Genomic DNA, 20,103 nt, shown 5'->3' with positions numbered 1-20,103 from the left:
CTGCTGCCCGTCCAGGGCAGGGGGAGAAAGTGCAGTGAGCAGCGGGACCGGTGCCCCGGGCTGGCGGTGCCCAGGGCCAGAGCCCCGGGCTGGCAGTGCCCAGGGCTGGCGGTGCCCGGAGCCCCGGGCTGGCGGTGCACGGTGCCCCGGGCTGGCGGTGCCCAGGGCCGGCGGTGCCCAGGGCCAGAGCCCCGGGCTGGCGGTGCCCCGGGCTGGCGGTGCCCCGGGCTGGCGGTGCCCGGAGCCCCGGGCTGGCGGTGCCCAGGGCTGGCGGTGCCCAGGGCTGGCGGTGCCCAGGGCCAGCTCTCCACTCAGTAAAATATTTATTCCTGCAGTATTTCACAAGAGTTGTTTTGACACCAACTTCCCAGCCCCCCGCACGCAGAGGAACAAAGAGACACAGCCCCCCCGGGAGGGTCCTGTGACAAGCCACCGAAAGGGACAGACCGAGGGTGAGAGGGAGCCTGGCTTCCCCCAGCCCCTGCTCCCGCCGCCCCTGCCCGGCTGCAGGCGGTGCCGGGTCCTGGGGGAGGCTCGGGCTGCCCGGGGGCGGGAGGGGGCTGCGGAGGGAATGTTCTCAAGCACGGCTGCGCGGATCGGTGCTCGGGGGGGGCAATGTTTACTCCCTGCTTTGTTTAGGTTTGCCGAGGGGGCATCTGCAAACCATTAGGGGTTTGTTTTCACGCAGGCTCTCGAGGAGGCAGCGCCGGCTCTGGCCCTGCGGTTTCAGCTTGTACAACAACAACAACGAAATGAGCTCTCTGCTTTCCATGGGAACCGGCCCCCCCCGGCCCCCTCCCCCTGCCCCCGGCCTTGTTTCTCATGGCAGATGATCTGATCCGCGGTGGATTTGGTGTCCCCCAGCCTGGCACCTCCCAGCTTTTTGCCAGGTCTCTGCTCAGTTGCCATGGGATGGGGAGTTGAGTGCTCCCCTCTGGCACGGCAGAGGGGCAGATAGGGGTGGGGGGCACGGGGTGGGTGTTTAGAACCACAAACGTTGGAAAAGCCCTCGGAGAGCAAGTCCAGGCACCAGCCCAGCACCACCATGGCTCCAAGTGCCATGGCCACAGGGTTCTGAAGCACTCCAGGAGTGGGGACTCCACCACCCTCCTGGGCAGCCTGTGCCAATCCCTGACCACTCCTGCAGTGAAGGAATTGTTCCTCATGTCCAGCCTAAGCCTCCCCCTGGCACAGTTTCAGGACAAGGAGACTGCTCCCTGGATGAGTTGGTCAGGCTGTGCCTGTTCCATGCCCTGTGCCAGAGGAGGAGGGTGGGATGGAGGGGCTGGGAAGGGAGAGGATGGTCCTGGGAGTGGTGGGGACTCAGGACATGTGTGGGTGAGACACTTCCAGCCTTGGTGTCACACTCTGGAGGATCTTTGTCTGGAGGAAGCTTCTCAGCCAGTGCTGTGTTTGTCCTTGCATCACTTGCTTGGATCTCCTGCTGCAGGCCCCAGTGGGGCTGAACCCTTCCAGGTGAGCTGAATGATGTCTTCTCCACCCTCCTGAGCTGCTGGTGTCCCTGCACTTTGCTGGTGGCTCTCTGCACTGGGTGAGGAGAGGGTGGTCTGGTTTCCAGGGGGCTTTGCCCACAGGCAGTGCCTTGGCACAGGGTGCTGGGAGCTGCCTGCTCAGCTCCAGCCCTGCAGCTTGTTCCAATTTCCTCCTTCCCTGGGAGGCTTCAATGACCTTAGGGCTCTGCAGAGTCACTGCAGCCCCCCCTGTGGGGACTGGGCATGCTCCCCAAAGCTTGTGGGAGAGCTCACAGGCTCTGAGTGAGGCTGTCAGGGTGCTCCAGCCCTCCTCACCCCTCTGGGAAGGGACAATGCCACTTATGTGGGCATCTCCTGAACTCTGGCTGGGTCCAGCCGTGGCAGGAGGAAACCATCAGCTTCCCAAGGCCTCCCCCAAGCACCTTGGCTGAGGATGCAGCAAGAGGGGAAGGTGTGGTTGAGCACCATGAGTGGCAGCAGGGAGGAGGCTCGTGGTGCCCCCAGTGCCCTGCTGCCCCGGTGGGAGGAGAAGCCTCAGTGACTCTTTGGCTCTCTGGGCAAGATACCCAAATTGGTCAAATCCAATAGTCCAAGATCCTTCCATGTTTGGAAGCAAATTCCTGTTCCTTGGCAAGTGCCTGCCCTGGCAGGGGGTCCCTGTGTGTAAATATAGCTCGGGGCCTGTGGGCAAGGGGGGCTCTGACCCAGCTGCTGCAGGTGGGGCTGGGACTGCTGTGCCACCTGGGCTTGGCACTGACTCTACCTTCAAAAGGGAGGAGGAGAGGAGAGGTGCAGAGATGCTGGATGAGTGGCAGTGGGGTGTGCAGGTGGTGGGTTTGTCCTGGGCTGGCACAGGAGCTCCACTCTGTGCCCTGGGTGAGGCCATGGGGTGGGCTTTGCCCTGCTCAGTTCACGGTGGGCACCTGGTTCTGGTGCAGGCTGAACTCTTTGGCTTTGAGGCGCAGGCTGGCGATGCTGTTGGCCATGTTGACCCCTTGGGTGGGGGTTGCAGTCCCACTGGAGCTGTAGGAGGGCACAGTGCTGTGGGGAGGGAGCAGGGGAGGAATGAGGCATGGCTCACCGAGGGCTCCCCGTGCCCAGCAGCTTCCCGGGCCGGGCTGGCTGCTCCCTCTTGGCCATCTCCCACAAGTGCTTCAGCATTTTTATGTGGCTGGATGCATGTGGGAAGCCCTCAAACTATGCACCAAGAGGCCCTGTCTTGAGCTTTTGGATGCCATGGCTGGGTGGGGAGAGCTGGGAACAAGGAGGGACCCGTGCCACCTCCTGTGCTGAGATGTGGGAAGGGTCAGCATGGGGCCAAGTGAATCCCTCCTGAGGACCAGAGCCCCCACTCCAGCCCTGCAATGCATGGAGGCAGGGAAGCAATGCATGGAGGCAGGGAAGCCTGCTCAGCTGGGACAGGTTCCCAAAGCCAAGCTGGAGGAGCTCCCTCCCCATGCCCTCAGCAGGGGCACGGAGCTGCACTCCCAGGGCGTGGGCACCGTCCCCGGGCAGCCTCCTTCCCCGCGGCTGCAGCGCCTGCACCTACCTGTATGGGGAGGTGCTGGTCCAGGAGAGGTACTCTGGGCTGAGCGTGGTGGGTCGTGGTGCCATGGGCTGCTCGATGGCTGCCTCCTGGCTGTAGGACTTGAGCAGTGAAGCCGATCTGTTGGCCAGCATCGCTCGCTCGTTGCGGCGGAACTTGGCGCGGCGGTTCTGGAACCAGACCTGGGGGCGGGCAGGGAGGGAGGGAAGGAGGTCAGCAGGGATGCCCCTGGGATCTGTCCTACCCATCCTGGTCACGTAGGGGAGAGAGGGCGCAGCCCCTGCTCCCTCCTGGGCACGGGGCCGGGGGGCTCTTGCCCCACGCAGACCTTTGCTCACCTGGACCCTTGCCTCGCTGAGGTTCACCCTCCGGGCCAGCTCCTCCCGCACGAAGGCGTCAGGGTAGTGAGTCCTCTCGAACACCCTCTCCAGCGCCTGCAGCTGGCTGCTGTTGAAGGTGGTGCGGTTCCTCCTCTGCTTCTTCTTCCTCTTGGCCGCCCCCCGGCTGGGGCTCAGGCTCTCACCTGCAGGGAAAGCACAGGAGAGGCCATGTGAGATGCAGCCCCCGTGGGAGACCCCCCGTGGGGGCGTCTGCAGAGACCTGGGGCCGTTCCACTTCCAGCCAAAGCTACCTGGGCCCAGTCTCAGCGGGTTCTGAGGGACTGCACCTCACAGCCCCCACCCAGCAGGGGCACATCTGCAGGGTGCCTTGGGCTTGGCCCTTGCTAAGGGTTCAGGTCAAGCTTCTGCAGATGGTGATGGAAATTCAACACCAAAGCATCGGTGAGGTGTGGATCTCAGCTCCCTGAGGGGCCCAGCACCCCCCAAAGCCAGGCTGTGGCATGTCCCTGAGGTGCCACAGGACAGCAGCCAAGCATCTGCTCATCCAACCCTGCTCCTCAGAGCCCAGGAGGAGGCCACCAGGTCTGGCAGAGCTCAGAGCTCAGCCTCTGCAGGGTTTATTTCTGGCTCATGGAAACATGAAGCTGAGGCTGTAGTTTGGTTTCTCAGTATTGATCTTGGGCTTTCAGCCAGGCTGAGATTAATCTCCTCCTCAGCACTGATATCATCAGGTTGGGGCAAGTTTATGAAGTCCTCTTCCAAGACACCCAACCAGCTGCCCACAAAGGCTTCCTGGGGAGGGAGGTTCACTGTCAGCCCTCCCCATGGAGGCTCAGCCTAATTATCCTGCCTGTTAATAAGGCATCTGGATCCAATCTGCACCTACTGGGGGGAAGGGGCTTTGGAAAGGCTTGAAATGTGCCTGGGTTTATGATGCTCTGATCGAGGCAGGGTTCTGGGGAGGGACTTTCTGTGCTCCCCAGAGCCCAGGAATAAGCTCAAGAAATTAACAGCTGTTAATGAACCATCCTGGTGCTCACTGAAGGGTTGTGAGGTGGCCAGAGGCTGCTCCAGCGAGCAACAAAACCTGCTGGAAGAGATCTGCTGCTCCAAGACACCACCAGGCTGTTGAGCAGGGGGAGACTCGGAGCTCCAGGATCTTTAGGGCCAGAAAAACCTTTTGGGACCTTAACTGTGAGTAAATCAAACCACGACACCCCCTCCAGCAAGGCCTTCCTCAGCCCCCTGAGCTGTCTCTGTGCCCAAGCAGACCACGCTCAAGGACTGCCCCATCCTGAGATGAGCCACGAGGACCAGAGAAACCCCAACCTGCTGCCAGGTTGTCCCTGGGACTAATCCTCTTCTGCCCAAAGCAGAGCCCAGACTCAGAGCTTCCTTGCAGCCTTCCCTCAAAGCCATCTGCTGGCTGCTGCCACCAGCAATGCCCCAGTGCCAAACGTGAGCTGTGCCAGGGGATGTCACAGAGAAGGGTTAAATTCCTTCCCACGGGGGGCAGTGGCCTCCTGGAAGAGCAGATGGCTTCTCTGGAGCTTTGCTGTGGTGAGGACCAGTGGCAGGGAGCTCTGGGTGCTTCCCACACCCTGCCCCAGGGATGAAGCCTTGGGCTGGAAGGGGAGCAGGGATGTGGAGATGGGACCCGGGCCCCAGGCACATGCAGGAATGCTGCAGCACTCTGACCATGGTCTGGCTGGGCACAGGGGCACCATGGGAGGGGAAGGGAATGGGAAGGAGCTCTGCCCACCTCCCAGGGACTGCTGCAGGCTCTTCTCTGGGTCTTCTATTGTGTTCTAGGTGCGTCCTTTGCTCTAGATGTGCCCTCTGGACCTCAGCTGAGCACCTCCTGGGCTGGCAGCAGCTCGTGCTCCTGTATCTGGGACATCCTGGTTGGGCACAGCCACGCTGGATGGTGCCACACCTGGAAGTCCTGCAGGTTTGAGGCTCTCTGTCCAGCCAGGGACCCCTCCAGCTGCCCCTCACTGCTGGCTGTGTTTAAAGGCTCTCAAACAAAATTCTCAGGATTCCCTCCAGCCCTCGTCCCTGCAGCTCCTAAGGTTCTGCCAGTCTCCACTTTCCAGTTGCCCCTTTTAGTTAAGCTCCTTTTTTGGTCCTGTTTTCCTTCAGTGAGCTAATGAGCTGCTGGGTGAAAGTACACCAAGTCCAGCCATGGTTGTCCTTCGGTTCTCCAGGAGCCTGGGACCAAAGCCCTCAGGCTGGGAAAGAGCTACAGGCTGCAGCAGGGTGAGGGACATTGCCTTGCAGGGCTGTGGCCACACCGTGGAGCGGCTTGGGGAAATTACAGCCCAGGGCTTGGTTCAGGAGGGGCTGCCTCCAAGGGCACCCCCTGCCCCTCACCAAACCAGCAGTGACTTCAACAGAGCCCTAATAAAAGTATAAATAACGTTTACAGCCCTCCCTTGGTTCTGTCCCCAGTGTAGCATCCAGCTCGGGGACTTTCCCACACGTGGTGGCTCCTAACCACTCTCATTTGGATGAAAGTGAGGAGGAGGAGGAGGGAAGGTTCCTTCAGCTGACCCTCAGAGCAGCTCCATAGGATCTGTCTCACTTTGGGCTGGTTTCTGTCTCCCCAGGGCCACAGGAGCTGGGAAGTGCTGAGTGCCTCTGCTGGGATGGAGCTGGGTCAGGCTGTGTCTGGGTGAGTGGTTGGGGAGCAGTTAGCCCTGGGCTGTGCCTGAGCTGGGGGCATTTGGATCAGCTCCTGCTGCTGGTTTTAACAGGAGGACCTTTTCCTGCACCACACAACCCTGTGGGGTGCTCCAGGGAGCTTCTTGGAGGATGCTGGTGGTCAAAGCTCCTTCCTCCCCCACTCACACCTCTCCTAGACCACACTGCACCTGGGTGTAGCTCAGAGCTCCCCAGCCCCCCAGAAGCCCTTTGCTTTCCATCCCAGTTCTCTACTAGGTTCATTTCACCCCACCGTGGTACTGCAGGGAGGCAGCTGCATGCCTGGGCTGCCTGCCTGGGTCCTCTGCTCTGCCCCAGGATGAGCCTTGGTACCAGGTCAACATCTTTCCCCCACTGCTCCAGCACTGAGGGCTTGTGGGACCCAGGTAAGTGGCACCTTGGGTGCTGGTGGTGTGCCCAGGGGATTCACAGCTGCAGGCTCAGGCTGGCTGCTCCTGTTGGGGAAGCTCTGATGGCACCTTGAGCCCCCTGCTGCAGGCAGCCCGGGCTCCAGCCTGCTTCACTTCCTTGAGCCCCCTGCTGCAGGCAGCCCGGGCTCCAGCCTGCTTCACTTCCTTGAGCCCCCTGCTGCAGGCAGCCTGGGCTCCAGCCTGCTTCATTTTCCACTCCCCACAGCCCCCAGCACCTTTCTGCCACGGAATTCTTTCACACCTCCCATTCATTTGTGAGCACTTTGCCAAAATCCTTTGAACCTTTACGTTTTTCACACTCCCCCCCCCCCCCCCCCGCCCCCCCCTCCCCCCAACCAACCAATGCCAAATGATCAAAATCTGCCCTGCTGCTGCCTTCCTTCTCTGCCTGCGATGGCTTCTTCCCCCCCTGCCCCCCCTTCCTGGGTATAATTCAAGGGTTGAAATAGCCTGGAGGGAATTAGCTGTAAATTCTTCCTAAGACAAATAAATTCAGCCCTCGGAGTTTCTGGGCTTTTGCAAGCCGTTGAGAGACGTTTTTGGGTTTGTTTTACTTGAAATAATGATCGGGGGCACAGCTGACCCCGGGGCCGCGGCCGGCTCTGGGCAAATAAATAACTTTTATTAATTAAGGTTTCTCCTTAACGAATAACACCACCCCCCCACCCCCGCCCCCTCCCCCCGGGTTGAGCCGGGGAGGGGCCGGGGAGGAGCGGCTGAATTAGCAAAAATAAACAAGGGGTTCTGCGGGCACTCGATGTGGATTTAACAAATTAACGCTCGGCCTTCATCAGGGAGGGCCGAGGGGCGGTGGAGGTCGTTTACAGCCAAGAAATGCTCTGGGAAAACAATGTCTGCGGTGCCTGCCTTGGGCTCCTCCGGCAGCAGCTGCGCTGCCCCCGGTCCGGCCACCAGGCGGGGGGAGCGCCGGCAGTGACGTCCCGGCCGGAGCGCATCTGCAGCTCTTTAACTTCTTCCTCTCAGTCACAGAATCGATTGTTTGGGTTGGAAAAGCCCTCCGAGACCAGCCGGTCCCAGCAGAAACCCAGCACCACCCCGGCCACCGAACCACGGCCCCAGGTGCCACGGCCGCACGGCTCTCGAAGCCCTCCTGGGATGGGGACTCCACCACCTCCCTGGGCAGCCTGTGCCAACCTCTGAGCACTTCCCCTTGGATTGTGGTGAGCAAAACTCCCGGGTCTGGGAACTGTGGCCCCCTCCCTGTGGTGTCCAGATCCACTTTATCTGCAGGGCTTTTATTGTGTCCAGCTCTGGGACCCCCAGCACAGGAAGGACAGGGACCTGCTGGAGAGGGTCCAGAGGAGAAGATGACCAGCGGGAGGATGACCACAGGGCTGGAGAGCCTCTGCTGCAAGGACAGGCTGGGAGAGTTGGGTCTGTTCAACCCAGAGAGGAGAAGGCTCCAGGGAGAGCTCAGAGCAGCCTGCCAGTACCTGCAGGGGACCTACAGGAAAGCTGGGGAGGGGCTGTGGGGATAGGACGAGAGGCAATGGTTTGAAGCTGGAGCAGGGCAGAGGGAGGTTGGACATCAGGAGGAAGTTCTGCACAGTGAGGTTGGTTGAGACACTGGCACAGGCTGCCCAGGGAGGTGGTTGAGGCCTCATCCTTGGAGGCACTCAGGACCAGACTCCATGTGTCCCTGGGCAGCCTGCTGTGGTTGGAGCTGTCCCTGCTGCCTGCAAGAGCTTGGACAAGGTGACCTTGGAGGCTCCCTTGGAGGCTCCCTTGCAGCCCAGGGCAGTCTGTGAATCCCCTAAGCTGCACCTGAGAGGCCCAGAGCCCAGGGGGCCCTTGGGAGTGTGGCTGAAGCCCCTTTCCAGGGGCTGCTGGCTCACCCAGCAGCAGTGCCCTTCCTGCACCTCCACTGAGCCCAGCCTAACCCGAACCCACTGCAGTGCATCTCAGGGCATCACCACCTGGGTGCAGCTCCCTTTTCTGAGTGCCTTCACCCCACCACCCAGGGCTGCAGCCCCTGGGGGCCACACTGCTCCCAGCTTTGCTCAGCACCATGCTGGGAGTTCCAGACCCCTCCTGGCACCAACCCTCGGCCACAGGGTGTGGGGTACCCCCGGGGAACAGCGGCCCCCAGCCCCAGATTCCAGGAGCAGATCTGAGCCTCTCCTCCCAACCCACTGCTGCCCCCTGCTCCCCCTCCAGCCCAGCCCCAGCCTCCCAAAGACCCTGGGAGCAGCAGAGGCTCAGGACGAGGGGCTGGAAGCTGGGGGGGTCCAAATGTGCTTAGTCCAAAGGAAACTTTCTCGCCTCGAGTGCTGTACATGAAAAATTTAAGAGAGGAGAGGGGCAGGGCTCAGCTACTGCAGAAACATCGCAGCGAAATGTTTCCGAGGATGTTTCACCTCATTAATTGTGAACAAGCTGAAACGCTGACACGCTTCCACCGCCGGCCGGGGGCGCCGGGGGAGGCCGGCTCCGGTAAAACGCCGCAGCAGAAGCCTGGACCGGCACAGCGGCCAAGGCTGCCCCGGGGGGGCCCTACCCCCTGCTCACTGACAGCCTGCTTTATGGTTATGGAGCTGCTGCTGCGGCAGCCAGAAACCACCCAGCGCTGCCACGGGCACCGGGAGGGCTGGGGGCATCCTGCCCAGCGGTGCTGCAGCCCCAGGGAAGCTCTGTGCTCAGCCTGCGCTCCCTGAGCCTGAGAGGCTTCTCCCTTTGCACCCCCAGGGAAGCTCTGTGCTCAGCCTGCGCTCCCTGAGCCTGAGAGGCTTCTCCCTTGCACCCCCAGGGAAGCTCTGTGCTCAGCCTGCGCTCCCTGAGCCTGAGAAGCTTCTCCCTTTGCACCCCCAGGGAAGCTCTGTGCTCAGCCTGCGCTCCCTGAGCCTGAGAAGCTTCTCCCTTGCACCCCCAGGGAAGCTCTGTGCTCAGCCTGCGCTCCCTGAGCCTGAGAAGCTTCTCCCTTGCACCCCCAGCAGCTGCTTGGTGGTGCTGCTGAGGGTGGGGGTGTCTGAGCCCCCTCGCAGCGAGCCCAGCATGCTGAGGAGGTGCTGGGGAGCTGGCTGAGCCAGCAGCACCCCTGCATCCCAGCAGGATGTGCCCAGCCTGTGCCTGCAGCACTGAAGCTTTGGGGTTTTTTGGTTCAGGACCACATTTAGTGCAGCAAAAGAGGTGGGAATGGGATGGGTTTGGGGACCAGAAGGAACCTGGAGAGGAGCAGCCCCATGCTGAGGGATGCTGCCCCTCCTAGGCATGGTCCCAGCCAAGAGCAGCCCCCAGACTCACTGGTGAGAGCCACAGAAGGATCCAAGGGCATCCCAGGTGCATGGAGGAGATGATGCCAGCACTCTGGGATGGGAACTGCCTGCATGGGGCAGACCTCTGGAGAAAGGGACAAGGACAGCCCCCACTGCCAGGCTCACCAGCTCCAGGATGCACCCCAGCATCCCAGCCCCAGCACCCTGGCCCCAGTCCCAGCCCTGCAGTGGGATCCAGACCACAGAGCCTGGCACCACCAGCAGCCCTTCAAACAACTGCTCCACAGCAGCCTTTAGAGCCCTGCCTTGGCACTGGCACCCACCACAGGGCTCAGCAGAGCTCTTGCTGTGCTTTCCCAGCCACCCTGGCTCCCACACGCCCCAGGAACCGAGGCCAGGGCCATTGTGCAGGGCAGCAGGGCTCAGACTGCCTGGCACTGGCCCAGGGCATCCAGCCCAGGACCTGGGGTACTGAGCACATCCCTGGGGCTCAGTGAGCTGTGGGCCAAAAATCCCCTCCCAGGGCTGTGCCCATGCAGAGGGTGACCCCAGCCCTTTGCCAGGCTTCCAGGAGCTGCCAAGAGCATCCTGTGAGCTCAGGTCAGGCTGCAGCTGCCCGACACAGGGGGCTGCCCCCCTGGGTGTTTTTCATACCCATCCCAAGATGCCACCAAGCACCCAAGTGAGTGCTGGCACCTGCTGAGGGCCCATCCCATGGCATCCCCTGGACTGGGGACTCTGTTCTGCTTGGCCAGGACATGGGATGGGCACAAGTCCCCTGCTGGGACCCCAGCCCAGCCCCGAGGAGGGCCCTGGTGGGTCCCACAGCTGCCCTCCAGCCTGGTTTGCATTTGAGGTCGGTGGCCTCTCGCCAGATTTATTGTCAAACCTTCGGTTTAATAAGTGGCCCAGACCAGGGCTTGGCTAAACCCAGCCCTGTTAACTCTTTCCAGGTTGAAGCAGAGCCATGCATGGGGGCACAGCAGGGAGGGTGGGCATGGGGTGGCAGGCAGGTTGCTAGGGGTAAGTGCCAGCCATAGAGATGATACCAGAGGGCACCTTGGAGGTGTCAAGGTAAGGGCAGCTGCATCAGGATCCTGCTTCAGAAAAGCCCAGAGGAGCTGAGACCCTCCCCTTCATCCCCCCAAGCCTTCATCCCCTTCAGGTCCCAAGCATGGCACCATCTTGCTGCACTGGGAACCCTGACCCCAGCACACAGCTGGCCAGGAACCCCAAAATACAGCCACGAGGAGAGTGGGGGGGCATGTTGGCACCGGGGTTGGGGTCCCAGAGTGTGAGTCAGGGACCCCTGGGCACTCTCCTGCAAATCCCATTCAAACTGCCCCCAGGATGGGCAACCAGCTCAGGCTGAGCATCCCAAGGGCTTCTGAAGTGGACAGTGCTTGGTGGCTTGGTTTGAGCTTTGTGCCCCTCCAGCACTGTCAGGAGGTGCCAAGCAAAACTGCCTTTTTTTTTCATGTAAACCTTCCCCTGAGGTATTGCAGTCCCCAAAGTACAGCCCTGTGGCCAGCCCAGCTGAGAGGGAAACCTGTCAGGCAGGAGCATGGTGTCCACTCCGGCCTGAGCTGAGCCCAGCACAGCCCCCAGCAGCACCAGAGCAGAGGCTGTCACCACGCCGCCCACGTCCCCTCCTCAGCACCGCACCCACGGACTCAGCTTGGCACCTCTGGGCCAGCATGGAGCTGCTGCCACCACCCCTCTGCTCCAGCTCTGCTTGCCCCAGCCCCATCCTGGGATGTGCCCTTCCCCGGCACCCAGCTCGCTGCCATGTGCCCCCTCCCCCCAGTTCCCCTGCCCTGTCCTCTCCCCATTCCTCTGCCTCCTTCTCCCCCAGTCCCCCTGCCCTGTGCCCCCCGGCTCCCCTGCCCTGTGCCGTCGCTGCCATGTGCTCCGCAGTCCCCTCGCGTGTGAAGCTCTCGCCGGTGGCTGCCGCTCGGCGCCGCTGCACATCTGGTTCGGGGCGCGCGGCTGGCGCCTGGCTCCGCCGCAGGCTGCAGCCTGAGACACGCAGCCGGGAACGGCCCCGCACGGCTCCTCCCGAGCCATCGCCGCGGCCCCGCTGAAAAGCTGCTTTATGAGACCAGCTCCAAAGGGGATGAGGCGCGAAGGGGAGGGGGGCCGGCGGCTGGCGCTGCTGCTCTCTGAAGGCTCCCAGCTCGCCCGACGTCTCCCCCCCGCCCCCCGCCTCACCCAAGAGCTGAGCTGTCCCCCCCCAAGTCCTGCCCCAGCTTCTGGGGGCAGTTCAACCCCCAGACCCGGAGTTAAGGAGCAGCACTGAGGCCTTGTTACACCTCCTGATCTGTTAATGCCTCTTGCTCAATTAGCACTTGCTGATCAATTAATGCCTGCTGCTCAATTAATTCTTCCTGATCGATTAATGCCTCCTGATCAATTAATGCCTCCTGATCAATTCATGCCTGCAGCACACACACCACCCCCACCCCCCAGCTGCCATTTACACCCTGGCAATGTGCACGGATGGGGCAGTCCTGCTGCAGGGGTTGGGGGTGGCAAAGGGGACCCCAGTGCCCCCCAGAAGAATGTCTTTCCTCTCAGACTGGGACAGCTTCCCCCAAACCCTCTGACATCAGCATCCCACTCACCCCCTGCCCCCCAGCTCCCTTCCAGGGCATCCAGCACGGGATGCCCACAGATGAGGGACTGCCCCAAATCAGTCCTTTGCCCATCCTGCCTGATCCACCTGGGCATTGCTGCCCCTCTGCAGGCACCAGGACGGGGCAGGGGTCGGCTGCCTCTGCCACTGTGCTTTCACTCTCTTCCCAGTTGCTTTTTCCAGGCAGGAAAAAACAGATCTGCACTAATCCAGGTCTAAATCCCTGCCTGGTCCCAGCTCAGCCCTGCAAAGCACTGCCCTGGCACCACAAATGATGCTCAGAGTCTGCCCCATGCCTCAGGGATGCCATCTGGGGAGAACTCCTTCCAGCTGCTGCCCACACTGCAGGCAGGGAACAAGGTGCCAGCCTGGGCACACCGAGCCTCTGCCAGCCCCAGAGCACCCAGGTTCCATCCTGCTCCAAGCCTCATGCCTTGGGCTCTGTGATTTCACAGCCCCGGGCCGGGGGGGGGGATGGGATGATTCCCTGCGGCCAGAGGAAATCGGCCCCGGGAGAAGAGGCAGTCGGCCCTGCTCCCTGGGAGAGAGGAGGGTTTCTGAGACAGCCTCAAAGCCCCAAATCATTTCATCAGCCTCTCAGCTGCAGACACACGCCCAGGCCCTCTTAAAATGCTGATTCGTTGAAATTCTCTCATCTTGGCTGCCCCCAGCCGAAATTTCATAGTTTTCCTGTGAATCAGCCCTGTTCCCTGCAATAACAGCCCAAAAGCAGAGGGGAAATAGTCTTGCACTGAGCTGTTCCTGGTCGAGTTAGACACAACAGCCCTGGGGTTGGGGGGGCTCTGGGGAAGGTGACCCTGTGCCCCAGCACCCTCCTGGGCCGGGCATGGCTGTGCCTTGGGGTGTTGGAGCTGCCAAGGAGGCTTCAGGCACATCCCTGGGTGCTGCTGGAGCTCCCAAGGGAATGGGGTGAAGCTCTGTGTCCCCAGCACTCACAGGACCCCGCTGTTGACCCCTCCAGAGCCTGTCAAGGGGCAGCTCTGCCCCATGCTCCTGTGCCCTTGCCCTAATGGAAAGAGGGGTGAGAAGCAGCATTCCCCACAGCTGGGGGAAACCCAGCTCCCCAGGGTGCTGAGGGGAGGGAGACCCCAGCACGAGCAGCAGTGAGGAGAAGAGATTCTCCTGATCCAGCCAAGGCTGCTCCACAGCACAAAGGAATCCACCTCCCCAGGCCCTGCTTTGGGGTGCTTGGTCTTCACCAGCAGCTCAGGTGTAGGTGTGGGGGGAAGTCCCCAAATAGGGCAGGGGAAGCCTGGCAGCAGGGACCATGCTGCAGGCTGCAGCTGTCCCCTACCTCTCAGTGGGGTGCATGCTGGGTCCCTCCCAAGACCCTCATAGCTGAGCTCCCTGAGAGTGACTGGAAATCATTTCAGCAAGCTGGGACACATCAGGCTCCCCCTGCACCCCTCCATGGATCCATGAATCCCTCCCTCCCTCCCTCACCTGTCGCCAGCCTCAGCTAAGCACAGGTGTGGACGTGTGGCAGGCAGGTGCTGGGGCCAGGGAAGGTGAGGCCTGGTCCCTGAGTCATGGCTGTGCATGGATGGCTCCGGTCCCAGTGCCACCCAGCCAGGCTGTGCTGGCCATACAAGGACCGAGCCAGCTCACTCCCCCTGCTTCGGCTGCCACAGCTCCCAGCGCGGCCGTGCCCAGGGAGTGGCCACCCGCCCCTGACGCTGGGCTTGACTGCAGCTGAGCCATGGACATCCCAGGGAAAGCAGATCCCCAGGGACATATCCTGCTCCTTTCCCAGCAGTGTTACATCACAGGCTGCCTCCTGTACCTGCAGCCAGAGGGGAGGAGGTGTCCCTGAGGGGACAAGTGGCACTTGGGAAGGCAGAGAAGCACAGCAGGGATGTGCCCTGTGAGCCAGGACCAGCACAGCCCCCGGGCTGGGCTGCCACCTGGGCATCAGCCGGGATGGCTCTGCCTTGGGGAAGGTGCCCAAACCCTGGCAGCAGCTGGGGGCTGCTTGGGGCAATCAGTCCCTGCCCCTCTCCTACTCTGTTACCAGGTCCCTGCCTCACTTCTTCCTTTTCAGCTGCCTTCGTTTGCATAATTAAGACCAATTTGCTCTAACAACATCCTAGCCCCCCCCCACCCCTCGGCTGCAGCCTCTCCCCACCACTGCCCTGCTCAGCACCCACACAGCCCCAGCGGGGGTGGAGGGTCCCAGCCACCCCGGGGGTGAGGCAAGGGCCCCAGGAGCTGTTCTGCAAACGGGATATCCGGGGGTCGCCACATCTGCCCACCCCGCTGCCCAGTCCCACCGGCTGCAGCCGACTGGGAGGGGCTGAATGCCCCCCCCCGAGCCCAGCCACGACAGAAGTGTCTCTTTCTGAGCTCTCAGCCCCGCAGCGGTGCCGGAGCCAGCGCTCGGCTCCCTCTCCCATCCCCAGGCGGCACCAAAAGTAAGTTCATTGTTTGAAAAGCCATCAGTCAAGGGCTGCTGGCTAAAATTACCCTCCCGCTTTATCATCTTGAGAACATTAAGGGCTGTTGTTAACAGATGTTTCGCGTTACACGTTATTTGTTAGTCTAATGAAAGGAGGTGAACAAGCTTTCAAGACCTCAGAAGTTGTGCGGAAGGTTTTCGCAGGGAGGCTGCTGCACCGCTCCAGGGGAGGATGAGGATGAAGAGGAGGATGGGGACGAGCCCTTGCTCAGCCTGGCCGTGCTTCCACGCTCTCGCCTCGCTCGTAGGCTTTCTGCCTCTTCATTTTTGGGTGCCGTGAGCTGCGCAGATGATCTTTGTACTCATCCTCCCACGAGGATGCTCTGGGTGCCCTCAGGGCTGGTTCGGAGCTGGGGCCAAGGCAGGGGCTGAGCAGCCACTTTGGCTGGGGAGGGTGATGGGGATGGCTCCGGTCCTCAGTGCCAGCAGGAAGGGAGGTACCAGCCCTGCCGGGGACTAGCAGAGGAGCTGCTCCTGAAGGAGAGATGTGCCCAGTGCCCTGGCCATGGGGCTGTCCCCTGCCACCCTCCCCAGCTGGGAGCGCTGTGGGACCAGAGGTGGCAGTGAGGGCAGAGCTTATCCATCTCTGCCAGGCTCAGGAACAGAGAACTCATCCTGCTGTGGCTGCCTGGGGAAGGGGAAGGGGGTTTGTTGAGGCTCCCCCAGACCACAGCAAGCCCTTCCTGGTGAAGGGGCTGCTAGAACACTACAACAAGCCCCAGGCTGCTCTTTTGGTGATGCTGAAAGCAGTTTCCCCTGCAGAGCACAGAGCCACATCCCACGGAGAGTGCCAGGATCCAGTTGCCCTGGTTAGAAGCCCCCTGCCACTGGCCTGCAGGGCTCCAAACCTGCATCTGGCAGGGAAAAAACCCTCCATGGTGGTGAAGAGGAGGACAAGAGAAAGCACTGAGAGGCTGTTTTACTTCAGGCTGCTAGTAAAAGATAATGTTGCCAGTAAAAGTTCCTCTGCTGTCATCACGCTGATGCCAAAAGCATTGCAGATGTGCAGCGAGAGGCTGAGCTCGCAGAGGAGGGCACCTGCTGGGTGCTCCAAGGGCTGGGCACCTGCTGGGTGCTCCAAGGGCTGGGCACCTGCCTGCTGCTCCAAGCCTCCTCACCTCCACTGAGGAACTTGCAGCCCAGCTCAGAGCGCAGGTAACAGCTCCCACAAGCTGCTGTTTGCAGACACAGAAGGTTTCTTTGTCTCTGCTCCCACTGCTCAGGTATCTCTCTCCCCACTCTCAGACAGGTGTCAGAGCTTCCCAGCTGCCGGTGGTGTCTTCATCTCCACAACCTCACAGGAGCAGCTGCTAATGGGAACAATCCTCCGTGGTCCAGTGGTGCTGGCATCAGCAGGCCAAACCCCACAGGGCCTCTGTCCCAGGAGGAACAGGCTGGGTGAAAAATGGGGCTGCAGGGATCAGCCAGCTCCCTTGCCTCTCTCTCTGCTATTGGCATCACTCCTGCTCCCCACTGAGCCTCTCTGGGGTGCATTAGAAGCTCAGCAGGGTTATCTCTCCCCTGCTGTCTTGCAAAGAGCCCTGTGAGAGCTGAGCTGGGTTCCACAAGCTGTGCTAGTGCACCCCCCCCCCCAGTACACTGTCCCCTGTATGGTTCCATGCACAGGCCAAAACCTCCCCACAGACCCCAAGCAACTCACCAGAATTCAAGGGAAGGGGAGGGTGAATGGAAAACAACCCCCAAGCCACCAGACCCCCCCCCAGAGACCAGCACCCAGCCACCCCCAGCCTTCAGCACGCCAAGCTGAGGTGGGCTGGGGTCTCAGGGGGCTTGTCTGTGGAGGAAGGAGTTGTGCAAGGAGTGGGATGTGGGTGAAACAAGATGCTTCAGACCTGCACAGAATGTGGGAAGGGACAGAGGCAGCACCCTGGGGCAGGGGGATTCTCACTGCCAGCCTCTCATTGCAGGTCTGGGCAGCCTCCTGGGGGGGGCTGAGCACCTTTCACCTGCACAGCCCCCTGCGTGGGCTCTGCTCCCCTCAGCAGGGCCACTGGCACCTGGGGCTGCAGAAAACAAGTCCGGGTACCCCACACCCAGCAGAGGGGCAGCTCTGGGGAAAGCCTCCTCCAGGGTCCCCTCGAGGAGGAGGCATCGCAGCCCGGGCCGCGGAGGTGTGCTGGGGCACCTCCACTTCCCGCCCTGCTGCCCTCTCCTTCCCCATCCCTGCCCGAGGGGACGCCGGCTCCGGGGGCCGTCGGATGCCTCCGCACAGGGGCTTAGAAGTAGGGGCAGGGCGAATCCTCCTGCCCCCCGCTCCGAGCAGCGCGGCCGGGATGCGCGGAGGCCGGCGGACTTGCGCGGAGGGATGCGCGACAGGATGCGCGGCCCCGGGCCGGGCGGCAGCGGCAGAGCCCCGAGCAGGCAGGACTGTCCCGTTATAAACGTGCCTCCTGCCCGGGACCCAGCGTCACCCAGACGGGTCCCGGGGCTGTCCCCGTGCCCTCTCCCAGCCCTAGCTTTGATTCCCGCCGGCTCGGTACCGCCGGTGTTACCGGAGACGCTCTGCGACGCGCACCAGGAGAGGACTCGATGCGTCCATGTCCCTCCGGCCCCACCGGGCCGCCTCCGCTCCTCAGGCCCGGAAACCGGGGCGGAGAACCCCAGGGAAAGGGGGAGGACCCCGGAGGCCGCGCAGCCCCGGGACGCACCGACTGCCCGGGACCGTCCCGTATCCGGCACCTCCGACCGCGGCGAGGACACAGCCGGTTCCTGAGCCCCCTCTCCCGCAGTCGATGTCCCTGTTCCCTGATGAGATGCTTCCGTTCTACGGTACAGTGTCACTGTCCCCGGTGCGATGCTCCTTTACCCCGGTACGATGCCCCTGAGCCCTGTTTGTCTCGGTACGGTGTCCCGGTACCCCGGTCCGCTGTGTCTGGCGCCCGGTATAATGTCCTTGGGCCCTCTCTCCTCCGGTACCATGTCCCTCTCCCCCGATGCGATGTTCCCGCTCCCCGGCATATTGTCCCTGTCCCCCTGTACGATGTCCTAGAGCCCACTCTTCTCCGTCCCCGTACAACTTCCCCGTCCCGCGGTGCGATGTCCTCGTCCCCCGGTGCGGTGTCCCAGTCGACGGTACAACGTCCCTGTCCCCCGGGACGGGATCTCTCTGCCCCAGTCTAACGGGTGCCGGCACCCTCGCCGCTCGCCCCGACGGGGTCGCCCCGACCCTCCATCCGCCCGCCTGCTCCTCCGTGTGTCCCCCGTCCCGGGTGACACCGACCGCCCCTTGCCCGCCGTGCTTGGTGCTGCGCAGACTGGCCCTGGAGCAGGGGTGTTGGGGGGGGGACGGTGGGGACACCCCATCCCCAAAACTGCCCCAGACCCGTGGGGCCCATCCCGGGGCGGCGGCACTCACCGTCCTGGGGCGCTGCCTCGCTGCCGCTGCTGCCTCCCGACGGCTCCGGTACGGCCTTACCGGTACCGGCGGGTGGAGGACCGGCCGGGGGGGTCCCGTTCATCCCGGCCGCCACCTCCTCCAGGTCAAGGAGGTGGCTGACGCTGAAGTTTTTCCGACTTTGGGGGTTTTCGGGCGGCTCGGGGCCCCGTGCGGCGCTGGGGGCGAACGGCTTGTCCATGGCGAAGGCTGGCGCCGAGTCCATGGCTCCCCCCTCGGCCCGCAGCCCACCCCGAGGTGCGGGGCTGCTCCCCGGCCCCCTTCCCCTTCCCGGCTTCCCCTCCCCCCCGCCAAAAAAAAGAGAGAAAAATAATAATAATGAAAAACAAAAACAAGGAGGTGTGGGGGGAAGCTGCCGGCTGCCCCGGGAGCCCGGCTCCCTCCCAGCCCCCGTTCCGCCCTGCGCTGACGTCTGGGGCACAGCCACGCACCCAGCCCCAACCTTCTTCCCCTGCTCCTTGCTCTGGAGCTGCTCAAACAAACGCCCCTGCCCCGAGCAGAGCGGGGCGGCCCCTCGCCACCCCCCCGGGCCCGGCGACCTGCCCCCTGCCAGGGGCCGAGCAGCGCCGTCAGCCAAGCCGCGGAAAAGGGGGGGACCCGCTTTCCCCCCCCCACCCCATCCACATCATCCCCCCAGCCCCTGCTTTAAGTGCTTCTATCAACAAGTGTAAGTGGCTCCGCTCCTTGGGGCGGGACGTGGGGGGAGATTCCCCAGCCCCAAGTGGGGTTGGAGGGAGAGGTGACCCGCAGGTTAGCGGGGGACACGGCCCCCCTCCACCACCAGAATGCCCCCCTTGGTCCCCATCAACCCCCGAGCAAGGTCACCTCCCCTGGGAACAGCCTGGCTCTCTCCTCCTAATGAGATAATTACGTCCTGCACCACAGCGAAAAACTCAGGGGCTGCTTCCCCTGGGCTTAGAGAGAAACCTCCCTAATGAAAACCAGCCGCCAGGAGAGGAAAAAGGAGCTTTTCCTCCTCAAAATTAGAGATAGGTTTAGAGAGAGAGATGCACAGACACGGGGAGGGGGCAGTGGAGCAGGGGGCAGAGCTGGGGCTGGGAGCTGGTGCCCAGCGAGGGCTGGGGGTGGTGGGCAGCAGTCGAGGAGGTTCTGGGTTATTATTTCTCCCTGATGGAAGTGTGTGTGCTCTCCCACCCGGGTACCTATGGATGGATGATGGGCACCTACAGATGGGCTGTGGGCACCTACGGACGGGCCGTGGGCAGCTATGGACGGGCTGTGGGCACACAGAGCTCAACGCCCAGCCTCTGGGCAAGGTGGGCCCAGCCCTGAGCTCAGCCCCACTGGCCCCAGGGCAGCCCAGGGGGGCAGACCCCTGCCGGGGTCATTTTCACATTTGCTGAATCATTTCTTGGTCTCTTGTCCGCCCCCAGCCCCAGCCCTGCAGACCCTGGAGCCAGCCAGAGCTGCCAAATCTGATCTTCCTGACGGGGAAGCGGCTTCCCAGAGCTCTCCAGCTTGGAAGGGGTGCAGCTGAAGGCAGATTTTGGCTCTCTCTGACTCCGCGGGGGGCTCCGGGTGTGCAAACAAGGCAGCCCAGCCTCCCTTCCCCGTCCGGTTTCGCTTTGCGGTCCATTTATTGGCCCTCTTGGCTCCGTTTATTTGCCCTCGGGCTACTTTAGGAGTCAGCTCCGGCGTCTGGTCCTGCTCCCCGTGGCCGTGTCAGTCGGGGGCTGGTGTCACACCACTTTCTGCTCCTGCTTCCCCGGGGGCTGCTCCCCGGGGATGGGAGTTTCTCCCCCTGCCCAGCACCCAGCTGGATGTGTCCCCGCTGGCGCAGGGCTATGCGGCGCGCTGTGGTTACACACC

The 20,103-nt window shown here is 62.5% G+C and overlaps 1 protein-coding gene across 1 annotated transcript; it reads right to left on the bottom strand.

The window, feature by feature from the left end:
* Positions 1-1,235: 1,235 nt before the first annotated feature.
* PRRX2 (paired related homeobox 2) lies at positions 1,236-18,478 on the bottom strand. The gene is made up of 4 exons (XM_054174358.1): positions 18,235-18,478; positions 3,378-3,562; positions 3,043-3,221; positions 1,236-2,534 (listed from the first exon to the last, which is right to left on the bottom strand). The coding sequence occupies exons 1-4, from the start codon at positions 18,476-18,478 to the stop codon at positions 2,399-2,401; spliced, it is 744 nt and encodes a 247-aa protein (XP_054030333.1). The 3' UTR covers positions 1,236-2,398.
* Positions 18,479-20,103: the final 1,625 nt, after the last annotated feature.

This window comes from Dryobates pubescens, chromosome 29 (assembly GCF_014839835.1).
Source record: "Dryobates pubescens isolate bDryPub1 chromosome 29, bDryPub1.pri, whole genome shotgun sequence".
Lineage (NCBI taxonomy): Eukaryota > Metazoa > Chordata > Aves > Piciformes > Picidae > Dryobates > Dryobates pubescens.
This window is presented reverse-complemented; position numbering and strand designations above follow the sequence as displayed.

Bases quoted from the DNA above. Each gene is read 5' to 3' on its own strand.
- PRRX2 (XM_054174358.1), bottom strand. From the start codon at position 18,478: ATGGACTCGGCGCCAGCCTTCGCCATGGACAAGCCGTTCGCCCCCAGC. The intron at 3,563-18,234 runs GTGAGTGCCGCC...CTTTCCCTGCAG, and splicing joins CGAGGCAGCGCCCCAGGACG to GTGAGAGCCTGAGCCCCAGC. The intron at 2,535-3,042 runs GTAGGTGCAGGC...CCCTCCCCACAG, and splicing joins ACCAGCACCTCCCCATACAG to CACTGTGCCCTCCTACAGCT.